The 12896-nt window shown below is 37.9% G+C and overlaps 1 protein-coding gene across 2 annotated transcripts; it reads right to left on the reverse strand.

The window, feature by feature from the left end:
• Positions 1–1119: 1119 nt before the first annotated feature.
• On the reverse strand, positions 1120–7532 carry LOC121303131 (phospholipid phosphatase 5-like). 2 transcript variants are annotated; one of them, XM_041233620.1, is made up of 8 exons: positions 7461–7532; positions 6684–6810; positions 5797–5905; positions 5147–5237; positions 4984–5047; positions 4288–4412; positions 3582–3752; positions 1120–3013 (listed from the first exon to the last, which is right to left on the reverse strand). In XM_041233620.1, exons 2-8 carry the CDS (start codon positions 6752–6754, stop codon positions 2847–2849), a joined length of 798 nt encoding a protein of 265 aa, XP_041089554.1. In that variant the 5' UTR covers positions 6755–6810; positions 7461–7532; the 3' UTR covers positions 1120–2846. The 2 variants fall into 2 exon arrangements, with proteins under 2 accessions (XP_041089554.1, XP_041089555.1); XM_041233621.1 differs by having other exon boundaries at positions 2845–2961.
• Positions 7533–12896: the final 5364 nt, after the last annotated feature.

The raw sequence follows: 12896 nt of genomic DNA on the forward strand, positions 1-12896 counted from the left end.
ACTGTAGCCTGCTGGAAGTTGTTGAAAACAACGCCAACAGTCTACAGCGATCCAGTAGACCTGCAGTATATTACCCGCACGACAATTGTGTGCAGCTATTCGGCAACAACGAGAAGCAGAAAGATTACAATGGAGAAAATAATAGGTGCATCCACCATTGAAGAAGTACAGTATATCATTTCCATTTTAAAGTATTCCTGAACTTGTCTCAATCCATTGTTAACATCATTTTAACATACACCTGCTTCCCCAGATAATCATATGGAAAACACATATAGCATTGGAGCAAGCTATGTGGTTTCATGAGTATCAGATTGTCAGTAAAATCTGCCTTTAAGGAGGTCCCATGTTGTTAATTTAATCTGTGTTACTTTAAAAAAAAAAAAAAACACAATCCCAATTTTTATGCATGCATTCTATCTATACATACAAGTACATAACAGCATGTGAATGCTATTAATAAACTCATTCTGATCCAAGCAATACTTATATGGCTCTCAGTCTGAAATAAGATTTCAAGCTTTTGTTTCCTACAGCTAAAAATGACCTGTTTGCTGATCAAGCATCCTGCAGCAAAGTCTTAACTAAGTAAGAAATGAAAGAAACACTAGTCTTCTCTATATATATATATATATATAATATTATATATATAGATATCTTCGATAGTGTTTTCTTTCATTCTTACTTAGTTAAGAATGAATCATATATTACTACCAATAACCACATATATATATATATATATATATATATATATATATATATATATTATAGACAGTGCTTTATTGTTATTTCATGATTCCGTAATTCATGGTTAGGTTATCTTGTAAAGTGAATTGCATTCGAATGTGTAAGAACCTTTGACTAATTCACTAAAGGGATCATTTGATAACCATACACCCCACCAGGATAAATCACAGCTGAGTTTTTAGAGCATTTTACAGACCCAAGGAATCCATCTGGTATTGGGTTAACGGTTGCTCAGTTCCCCCTGTAATCCAGTATTTGACCATTGCTGTACTGTACAGAAACACATGCCTTTTGTATTGCTTAGTGATGGTACAGGATTATCACTATCACTCCCCACAGGATTTTTGTTAAAAAAAAATAAAAATAAAAAAAGACAAGCACATATTTTTTTATTTTTTTTTGTAAACATAACAGGTATCAGAATTACACACAGAGACAATGTTTAAATACATAACAGAATGTGCTTCAATATGCTGTTTGGCATATTCACAGAACAAGTTACTCAGCCAACAATAAAAGGAATGCACAATGGAATACCAGCTAGTTAATGACCTGTTTGTATCTTTCTGTGATTTTAAATGACACTGACAATACACAACTGGCACTACAGCAAACACCTTGTTGAAAACCGTGAGCAAAGACAGGCATTATATTTTTGTAAAACCACAGACGTACTCTAGAGACGTGCTGTTTGTTTTGGCAAACCAATATAACCCACAATGAGAACGAGAGTGTGTGTCTCATTACCAGCACCAAAGGGAGTGACTAAAGCCATCTTATGCATCGAAGCCCTTGTCTGGTAATATGGAGTCCTCAATTTGATCTGTTTTTGGCTGACTTTTACATTGGTCCTACAGGAAAGACATCATGTTTTGAGCTAGAGTAAGATGTGAAACACAGATGAGGTTTTTGTCAGCTTCTCCTGTCCTAACAGACACTTCTAAACAAAATATCTGTCGTGTTATCCATAGATGATATCATCAAATATACAAAAAACTAAACACAAAGGAGAAAATATGCAAGCACATTCATTCACACTTAAAACAGTAATCACAATTAAACCACTGGGGAAATGTTTGGAAGATTGTCCGATGAATATAACAAGATATAAAACTGAAGAAAATAATATCTAGCAGATTTATAATTGAGAAGTTCCTGAGGAATTAAAAAACAGATTGCGATATGAAGATTTTCTTAATCCATCTATGGTAGCATTAAAAGTTGCTTCGAAGGCAGTTTTGCTTTGGGTTTACTACATGACATTAATAAGACAGAACACACTTTCAAATACAACTTTACAGACAGACTATGTATTTTTTACTTAAAATCATGCGCAACAACAAACAGAATTGAAATATTACATTCTCTTTGAAAGTGAGGTATAATACTAATTAATTCCATAATACTAATATAATACTAAGTTATTACCTATAAAAAAAAAAAATTCTCTCTTCTTATTAGCACGGACAGTATTATCGCTGGTCCCCCTTTTCTTCTGTTGATAATTAACTGCATTGTTTATAATGTATAGGTCGGTTTATAATATGCAGATATTGTTGTTGTTGCCATTGACATAGGTATTGATCAACCAAAGCACAGTGCAGGGTGCAGCCAGCAAAACAAAAGGAAACTTGACTCAATGGTGTTGGCTCTTGCTGCACTTATATACACTGTAGCTGATCTAGAACGTGTTCCATTTATCTACAGCAGGCAACTAAAACTGAAAGCAGCTCCTGAACTCAGTTTAAAGCACCACTACAGACACTTATATAAAAACTGCGTTGTTTTTGAGCAATTGCCAAATTAACCCCTTGCAATGATTGCAAACACAGTAAAAGGGTAAGGGACAGTAAAAAAAAAAAAAAAAAAAAACAATGAATATTTGAATCTACTTACTCAGTGGGCTAAACTAAATACGTTTTTCTTTAACTATATCTATTGGATCTTATATCATTACCACAGGTTCTTCATTCAGAGCACAGTTACTGTTTTTTTTTGTTTTTTTTAATGTTGTTTCACAACCTTCAATAACCTTGCGGCTAGCTGTTTTGTATTCTGAATTGCTTAAAAACGACAGTCCCAGAGGATGGTTTGGATCCCTATACTGGAAGAATGAATGAGTTGGAAATCTTTCTGTCTTGTGTCACTGGCAGCTTGTTTTTACAACGCAGTGGTCTGTGGCTTTCAACGTCGGTCAAAGCTGGATAATGTTGCCTGTAACACAGGTATGAAAAAAGGAGTCCTATCACTGATCCAACCAGAACATCTGGGGGTAAAAAAGGAAAGGGTTACACAGAAAGGAACAGATATGTGTGGAACATACACTGCCTGGCTTCTATTAGGTCATGCCTACTCCCTAGGGCAGGGCCCGTTCTCCTGGTAAACCCTGAGTCCTGTGATAACTGTGAAAGAAGTACCATAGATCACTTAAGCATTGTTGAAGACCAAGTCCAGCCAACAATGATGTACCCTGGTGGCAATGGTCACTTTCAAGATGACAACACACCTATCCACCATGCCAGAATTGTGAGGTTTGAGGAGCATGACTGAGACCTCAGGTATCTTCCATGGAACCCACCATCCATGGAATCCAATTGAGCATGTTTGGGGTGAATCTGAACGGCACTTTCGTCAGCTGGATCCTACACCAATCCCAATATGAATGACTAAAAGGATCCCTCAAGACTCCTTCCAGTACCTTATGGTCTATGCCAAGTTGTGTCAAGGCTGGAATTAGGGGAGACAGTGACCCAGCCCGATCTTAAGGGCAAATCATAATAAAGCAGCCAGGCAGAGCTCACCCCCCCCAACCCGTTTCAGTTAAAATGCCTCACCTTGCCAGTGATGCTTGTAGTCGCAGGTCCTTGACAGTGCAATCATGACAGCAAAGATCAGAGGCATCAGAAAGGCACAGAGCCTCCACGCTTTCCCCCTCCCAGATGGGCTAAAGCAGTGCAGCTTCCCTGCCAGGTAAAAGGCTGCGAACCCCAGGCCAGCAAAGGCGACTGTGGATAAACAGGCCACAAATAGTTCTGTCACCAAGTTCAAGCTTTTTCACATGAATGTTTTGCTTTCTTTATGGTGTTAACTAGTGTTAACACAGTGATAACTGCTTTGTGGAAATGGCCCAAGATGTTTAAACTTAAATTATCCAAAACGTTTAAACACGCAACAGGGCTGAATGCAGGAATGCTAAAATAAACGTAACCAATTCAACATTAAAGGTATTAACTAGAAGTCAACATATGTCAAGGCATTGAAAAAGACTTCTATTCAAAACTTTTTTTTTTGTATTTCTAATCCTAAATTAAACAGCTCTGTAGTGTTGAATACCAAAAAGATGCTTTAATTGCTATTTTTTTCTTACTTTCTCGTTTTTTTTTAGTGGTTCTGTTACTCCAACATTGAGTCATTATTATTTTTCTCTAAATCTGCATTGCTTGTAGCTTGAGCCTGAGAAACTGTTATTTGAATAAAAAGAATGAGCCTATAAAGAGGTAAGAACAGTGCAGTCCTTTAATTCGGAGATCTGATTCTTACAGGAGGAGTGTCCACTAGGGAAACTTTTCCTCCCCTCCATCACAGTGTCCGGGTCTCCACTGCATCTCATCTCAGCGTTCATCTGTCCGTCAGGGAAGCAGCGGTAGAAGAAATCTGGTCGAGGCCTGAAAGAAAAACCCAAGACATCAGAAACCGGAAGCAACAACCTCCAGGCTGAGCTGCCAGGAAGAGAAGGCAAGGTCTAAAACCCAACCTCTGTGGGCATCTATTTGAGATCACAGCTAAATTATTAATGAAGCTTCATTTAATGTACTTTTAGGTTTAGGCAGCTCAGAACTTAATAAATTCAGTGACAAACATTTTTCCAGAAGTCTTTCTCAATGTCTGTAATTGAAGGCCTATTTGGATATATTTCTACAGATTAAATATTTTTGTTATATATAAAAATTAACAGTTATTCCACTTATGAGGATGGACGAATAACTGACAAGCCCCCAAAGAGGATGAGTGGGTATCCTATCTCATTGAAATAAACATGTGGTATTCTGTTTACATAACAAATGCAAGGTATAGGAATCATATTAAACCTCACTTTCCTTAAGCTCCAGATATTTTCATAAAACCAGATTTTAATTTTTTACATTTTTTAATTAAATACATGGGTGTGCATGACAGGGAAGGTTTATTGAATTATTTTTGCTAGATACAACCCTTTAGTAAGAATTTGAAACTCACCTCCCTACAATTAATTTAACAGTGTTGGTAAAGACCCCATTGAGAACCAGGGCTAGCGTCGCTGCTGTGAAAGTGAGATAGAAAACACAGATGCATTAGCTCACTGATTCTCATTGCAACAGTGACATTGTAGAACTTAAAAAGTACAGCCTTAAAAGGGTACCTAAGCATGCTTCTTTGGTGTCCCCTTTCTCAGCCTTTTTAAAAAACTGAAACAGTATTATCACTGCCAACGGGGTGCAAAAAGCAATAATCTGTGGAAAAAAAACAACATTACAAAAGCCATATTTCTTTATGTCATTCACTGTGGTGCTTCAAAAAAAAGGGTTGAGCTGCAGCCCAGTGAATCCACCACAGGCATCAGTGACTTTGCAAAGCTATGCCTGCGTTTCCCTGATTGTATGACTCACCCAGCACACCACGTGGTCCTGGCTTTACCAGGTGAACCCATTGGAGTTCCCTAAAGACAGCGTCCTTTAGTCTAGTATGGTACCTAATATGACCTCATTTTTTTTTTTTTTTTTTTTTTAAATGGGCTTCTTTCAAAATTGCACATGTAAGACATACATAAAGAAAGTGCATGTTAAGATTTATGGAATTATTTAATTAGTTACAGTCTGTAAGTTGAAGCGAAGCCACTCTGCCATGTGTTTTAATGTACAGAACATTTAAAAACTAGGCTGAACACATTGCAGGGATATGTAGACTGGAGAGAACAGTATTAATTTTGTTCTGCACTCTGTCTGCTGTTCAGTATCACTTTAAAACGCATTAATCAGAAACACTGTGAATATGATTCTACGCAAGACGTACAAACATAAGACTTGTTGGCACATGGTCATCTTCCACATGGTGATATTTATACAGCCACAGTTCCTCCGGCTGGATATCCCTATGGAATGGGGGAAGCTTTTCTGTTACTCTGAAAAAACAATACAAAAAATACATCAGTAAAACAAACACATACCGTGTTATTAACACACATTCACATTCCCCACCACAGCTGCAAATACACAACTAGCTCACTGTAGGTGCATGAAAATGTGTGAGATATGTAAAAAATGTAATCAGCGTTTTCTCAGGACAATTTAGTAGATAATGATCTATCGTATGTACTCCTTTTCATATCACTGGGGGGGGGGGGGGGGGGTGGGTGTCAGGGCCTGTGTTACTATCAATGCGGGGACAAGATTTGAGAAAATGTCCCCACAAACACAGTAACTCCCCACTTTGTAAATCACCTTTTTAAGAACTAAATACACCTTAAAAAAAAAAAAAAAAAAAAAAAAGTGCCAAAATATTTAATTTGTTGTCGACTTTCACCCTGTGTGTAGTTTTGTCTGACTGGAGTTAGAAACAGTAAATAGAGTCAATGAGAAGTCCCCACAAATATAGGCATACAAAGGTACATGTGTATCTGTGTGCGTGTGTATCCTGTTCGCCTGCGGGTGTATCAACTTCAACAAGCATTAATACCCTGTATCTTTCTAAAGAGGATTTGGGGCAGCACCCTAATAAAAGCTGAATCTCAATACCGTAATTGTTTGAATATAGTAATTGTTACAGCTGTGGATAATGGTATTTAAAATCATTTACCGCCCTTACTCTGGTCACAACGCCGTCGGGTACACCACGGACTAATGTACATATAATTACAGAAAATGCATCCTGGGAAACTAGTGGCCAGAATCAATACTTACAAGAAAACCCCAAAGAGAATCAGTCTAATGGAAGCCTCAGAAATGAAGTCAGGGACAACGCTTTTCTTCATCTTAATTCTGGGGTTGGTCCTTTTAAAATATGAATGCTAAAAAATCCATTGAGGTCCTATTAAGAAAGAAATAACACATGCGTAAAATGCAATACCTACTTGGTTTGTACAATAACTTTACAAAGAGAAAGGTACTTTCACCTAAAGAGACCTCTGAGGTCTTGAAAGCTTGTGAATAATTGTTGTTTAGTTAGTCCAATAAAAGGGATCCCGTCTCTTTCTCTTTACACAGGAAACGCGCAGTTTGACAATGTATTTATTCTGTTGCAACGTAGTAACTGTATTATATATTTTATTAAATGTTTTTAATGTTATTTGTAAACAGTCAAAAAATATTCATTATAAGTAAATCAATTAAAACATATTTCCTTCAACCAGTTGCAGAAAGACACGTTCTTTGTGGCAGTTTTACTTAATAATTGAAGATTGCGGTATCAAATTGTAAATATATTGCATGTTTTGCACGTACAATTGAATCGGTTTAGCAGACACTGTGAAATGTATATCATCTGTATTATATTTTAAAAACACACTGGAATTGAACCATTATGTCAGGCTCCTGTTTGATATTTTTATTAATACACTGCGCTAAACAATACTTCTGCTCCCATGTAAGAGGAACACCGATCTGCTTAACGAAACCGCTCTGAAATAATCCTAGGTGTGCCCCCATGTCAGTAACTGTAATATTAATTTCAAGTCTTACCCTTTTTAAGAGGAGAGCTGTGCCTCTGTAGCAGGACGTGGCATTTAAACACACACAACTAGGAAGAGAAACCTTGCTGGTGGAAAACAAACCGCCTACATATTATCACGCTGCCACCTACCGGACAAGACGGGTACAGCAACATGTATGGTTTTCTACTGTTGTTTGTTTAAAGATCCTTCTTTTTTGCATGCTTAAGGGTGGAAATTTCGAGTAATTTAGTGCTCGAGTACTCGAACCTTATGCCAGACACTATTATTTTACACCACAAAACAATATCTGGTCGAAGGTTAGGGGTGGCAATCTCAGGTGGAAAAATAAGCCGTTGACCAACATCTGCCAGCATTTTCCATTCTCTAGCAGCTTCCGGTTGTCCTAGACGAGGCTTGGTTTTAATATCTTTTCTTGGTGGTTGCTCACCTACACGGAGGAGTGATGTCCTTGTTGTGTAATGTTTTGATGGAACTGGTGGCAACTTACTGGCCATGTTATGTTTGTCTTCCAATGCTAAGCCCTAACACCAAATAAACAGTCCTTGGCTATGACCCACCTTACATCCTGTCAGAATGTGCCTTAATGTTGCTGGTGATGAACACAAAGGACATAGTGGATCCTCTCCTACCCAGAGGTTTAGGTTCTGTGGTGAGAGAACGTCACGTGTTGACATGAGGAAACCGATCCTGCTCTGTTTCATTATCCGTAAGTCTCGCCAGCTGACCTTGTGTTGTGTCACACTTTTCTCATCCATTCTCCCTGCTTGGCCTGGGAAATGGCCTTTACACACCTGATCCTCTCCTCCTGCTTTTGCACGTCATTAACTACCAGCTTCCTCCATTGAGCAGGGGTTGCCTTGTGTCATGTAGGAGGAGCTGAACTAAGACCAAAACCTTTTCCATGCTGAACTTGACCCATAATATCTCCGATTCGAAGGGCAGCCTTAGCATCTTCCACAGTTTTCTTTGCCGTCCACTTCCTTCCAGTTTTCAACACAGGTGCTGCCTTCCTTACGCTTTTATCGCACGACTCTACTAATTTTCAGTCTGACATTGGCACACTTAAACTCCTCTTTTAAAGCAGAGACTGGTAGCTGCAGTATTCCTTTACCATAAAATCCCACTCTGCTGAGACAATGTGGAACTCCCAACCATTTCCTGACGTATGAACTGATTAAAGCTTCCAGCTTTTCAATTGTTGTCAAGAAAACCTCGTACACAGTCAATGGCCACAGCAGCATTAGCAGTAGACCAAACTGAAAGCACCAGAGTTTCAGTTTGCCTGGTAAAGCGTTGCTGTCTATGCTCTTCAACCCTTCCACTGCTTGTTGTCTCACTTCTCCCACATGAGCTGTGTCCGTTAAGTCTCCATCATGCCATCTCCCAAGACTTTTGACAGGCTTCTCAGACACTGTTGGTATTGTCTCGCCATTAATGTAGAACCTTTTATCTACTACTTTACCTTTAACTATAGAGACACTCCTTGATTTAGCGGGCTTGAATTTAGTTTGTGCTCATATAATGTTATTGGTTAATTTGCCAATAACTGATTAGTGCAGGCTACTGTTGTAGTCACTGTTGTCATGTCATCCATGTATGCTCGAATTGGTGGTAGTCGCATTCCAGAAGCCAAGCGCTCTCCTCCCACTACCCATTTTGATGCCCCAATAGTTACTTCAATTGCCAAGGTAAAAGCTCGTTGAGAAATTGTGCATACTGTCATTATTCCAACTTCTAGGCATTGCCATGTAGTGCTGAATTCTGATTGCAAATCGCCAAAGTAGGCTTTCACTAAATTTGTTGTTGCCATAAAAATCGAATGCTGCCCAAAGAAGTTCATGTAGGACTGAACCATATGCATTAGCCAAATCCAAGAATGTCACATGGAGCTCCTTCCTTTCCTTTTTAGCTGATTGAATTTGTTGCCAGATCACACAGTCTTTTGTACTGAAGTGTCAATGAAGCAGTTCTTCAATAGGTAAGTTGACAATCTCTGAGCAATAATGCTGAAGAAAATCTTGCCTTCTACATTTAATAAGGAAATAAGGCGAAACTGACTGATGCTTGCAGAATCTTTTTCTTTTGGTATAAAGACTCCACCCGCTTGGCTCCATGCTCTTGGTATAATTTGTTTTTCCCATGCCACTTTCATCAATTTCCGCAGGATTCGTATAACTCCTGAAGCACTCTTATACACTCTGTACGGAACTCCATTAGGCCCTGGGGATGATGGTGCCCTTGTTTTTTTTCACAGCTTGCTCTACTTCTTTCCACTTAGGTGCACAGCCCTCCATTTGGTATTCTGGTGGATTGATAGGTGGGATTGACATAGGCTCCTCCCTTTTTGAATCTGTATGCATGCCATGTTTCTCACTGGTGAATAGCTTCTTTACAAATCTGAATGGATCTTTATAAAAGTTAGTTCTCGCACACTCCTCCTTCTTGTAGTGTATGTGCAATTCCAAGCCAGTTTGACTGGCAGGTTCGTGTGTTTCTGTTATTTCTTTATTACTGTCATTCAGGTCCTGACATGGATTTTTACAATGTTGTTCCTCACCCAGCCCAGCCGTGCAATCTGCTTTCTTGATATCGTCCGTCTGTGGCTTGTTAACCTGCCTACCTGTTGTCTGGGCAACCATCGATATTGCGCTGCTATTGGTTCAACTGCGTGATGCCTCTCGAGGCGAGTCAGTAAAACAGAAGAATAAAAACATGAGTTGCTTTTAGCATTATTTGCCATTTTTCCGCAATGGAGTTTAATATTAAAGCAATAATACCCCACTCAGGAATTAACCAGAATTTTACACGTTTTTATCACCCCATTCATTAGACTTGAATAAACAACCCATGCTAGTTTTTGATAGTAAGGATCAAAGTGGTATTGCAATTGCATCAATCCCAATGAATGAAATGGTTTGAAACTCACACTGGCCCTGCACCCAGTCTTGGGTTTCACAACTATCTTCAATTAAGTATATTGTTTAAGTTATCAGGAGCCAGGAATTTGATGTTAAATAAACTGTACCTTCCTTACATTAACTCCTATTAGTAAATCCACAAACTCAGGATTGATTTCTTTATGCTATGATCAGTTAATAGCAGACTTGCCAGGAGACTGTGCAAGCTTCAAGCCTTAGTATCCCTGTGGTCAATGAATACAAGTAATGTGTGTAAGGATATTACTTTCAAGCTTCTTGTTTATTTCATGCGCATCAAAGATTGCACTCAGTGTCAAATACTGTATCAAATATCACAATTCTTCCCTTCCAATCATGGTTACACAGAAGGAAAATATATAATGGCTTAGCTTTGTAGTTCATGTTGTGGGAAGATTCAGACATTTCATTAATTTAATTCTTTTTTTTTTTTTTTTTATCTTGCCTCTTATAAGCAGTTTAAAAAAATAATAAAAATGTGATCATTTTGTTTTCTGGACTTCATCACATTGACTCCAGCTGTTCCTGAGCCTCACACTTTTTGTGCTGGAAACCCTGTGACGGTCCTGCTACTTGCAACACAGACAGTGAATATAAGAACAATCTTACTGCTATGGAAGGATAACCAGGGCTACAAAATTAAATATAGCCTTTAAAACAATGTTTTTAACTTGTGATAATGACATGACAGGGGTTCATGTGATCAATGTATACCCCCACCAGGATAACTGAAAGCTGGATTTTCATTTGTTAACATTTTACAGCACTGAGGGGGGGGGGGGGTGGGGGGGGGGGGGGGGGGGGGCTGAATCACTCTGGATTTCATCAACCACTTATTTTTAGGGGTTATCCCAGGATCACCAAGTAGATGGTTGATGCAATGTAGGGTGACTCCTCAGTGCTCTGAAATGATCTGGAAATTCAGCTGTGGCTCATCTTGACAGGGTACAGGGCAATTTAGCAAAGACAACAAAAGCGAAAGTAAATCTCTAAAGTAGCAAAGAGCACAAAAGGGAGAGGCGTGTGAGACTTGAACATTCAGAACAGTTTATTGAAGTCAAACCTTAAGCAAGTCTGAAACTGATAAATCTGTGGAATGTCATTAAAAACCCTTCAGAATGAATTCTGACAGAAGCAAAACACATCTGAATTCAAAAATATTTCAAATAAAAAAAGGACATCAGTCAATATAATGTACAAAAAAGTAAACGTTCCTACAGTCACACACATTCAGAAGAAGCTAAATATTACAGGCATTCTAAATACACTACAACTAGCGACAATCTGGATTTGCTAACTATGTACAAGGTTTGACAAGCATCATTCTTTTACACTATGCACATAGGCCAAACAACAAAACAGAAAAGGTGATTGTTAAATTCTAAAACAGCAACATCAATACAGTAATAACCCCCAGCAAAATACACCAAGGGAAGCAACACTATGCAGTGTGTTGAAAAGGGTTTTCGTTTTAGCCAAGCCTTCGTGTGTTTCAAATGTTTTCAATGTATACTCTATTTTGATGGTCATATGGAAAGTCCACAATTACAATCAACATTTCACAAAATCAACAATTTTATTTTAAGATAAAGATCACATAAAATGAGAATCTACCTGTGAGATTTTGTAAACGCCCCCTTTAAAAATTGCTTAAATATTGTATTTTCTTAAAAAGGGAATGGATTTTGTAAAACAGTAAATATTTGATCTGTAGTTTGTTTTGTTTTAAATACATATTTATAATCTGGGATCTATTGAACACCGAGCAATATGATTATATAACATTAGATAAAAAACAAAAAACAAAAGAAAAAACGTTGTATTGCAACAATATGAATGCTTCCTTCAATGCTTGTATATGCTTTTTGATTAAGCATTACAGATACAATTACTTTAGCATGTGTGACCTTGATCAGTATAGGGGGTATCCTTAAGTGCATTAAAAGCTGCAGAAAGGGCAGCTACAATTTCACTGCAGGACTGAATGTGAAAATAATAATAATAATAATATCCCAAATATGGCTGTGGAACTGTAGCAACAGTAGGAGTGTTTGTTTTAAAGTTTGGAATTATACAAATTGGCATTACAAAGTAGTAGAGTTCCGAAAAATAGCGTTACACATCCAGACATGTTGTTACAACTGTTTAAATAACGTAGCTGTCATTTCCTTTCACTGTTAATATTCTGACAACTTTTTCCACTTATCACTTTAAAGTCTTTTTCCAAATGGCCACTATCGTGAACTGATAGTGTAGGGATTATTGCCCACATTGTCAAACAGCAATCACAATCCATGATGTGGTACGCAACAGAATTTTTTTGTTTTTTAAAATCGCTTTCTGCAGTGATTTAGAGGACAGATCTCAAACCCCAGTGTACTACAGTAGCCATTTTGAAAAGAGTGTTGAAACAGACTTTAAAAAGGTAGAAGTGTAAAAAATTGTCAAGATGTTAATGAAAAAAAAAAACCAGATACATTATTTAAACAGTTGTAGCAACATGTGGG

This window comes from Polyodon spathula, chromosome 31 (assembly GCF_017654505.1).
Source record: "Polyodon spathula isolate WHYD16114869_AA chromosome 31, ASM1765450v1, whole genome shotgun sequence".
Taxonomy (NCBI): domain Eukaryota; kingdom Metazoa; phylum Chordata; class Actinopteri; order Acipenseriformes; family Polyodontidae; genus Polyodon; species Polyodon spathula.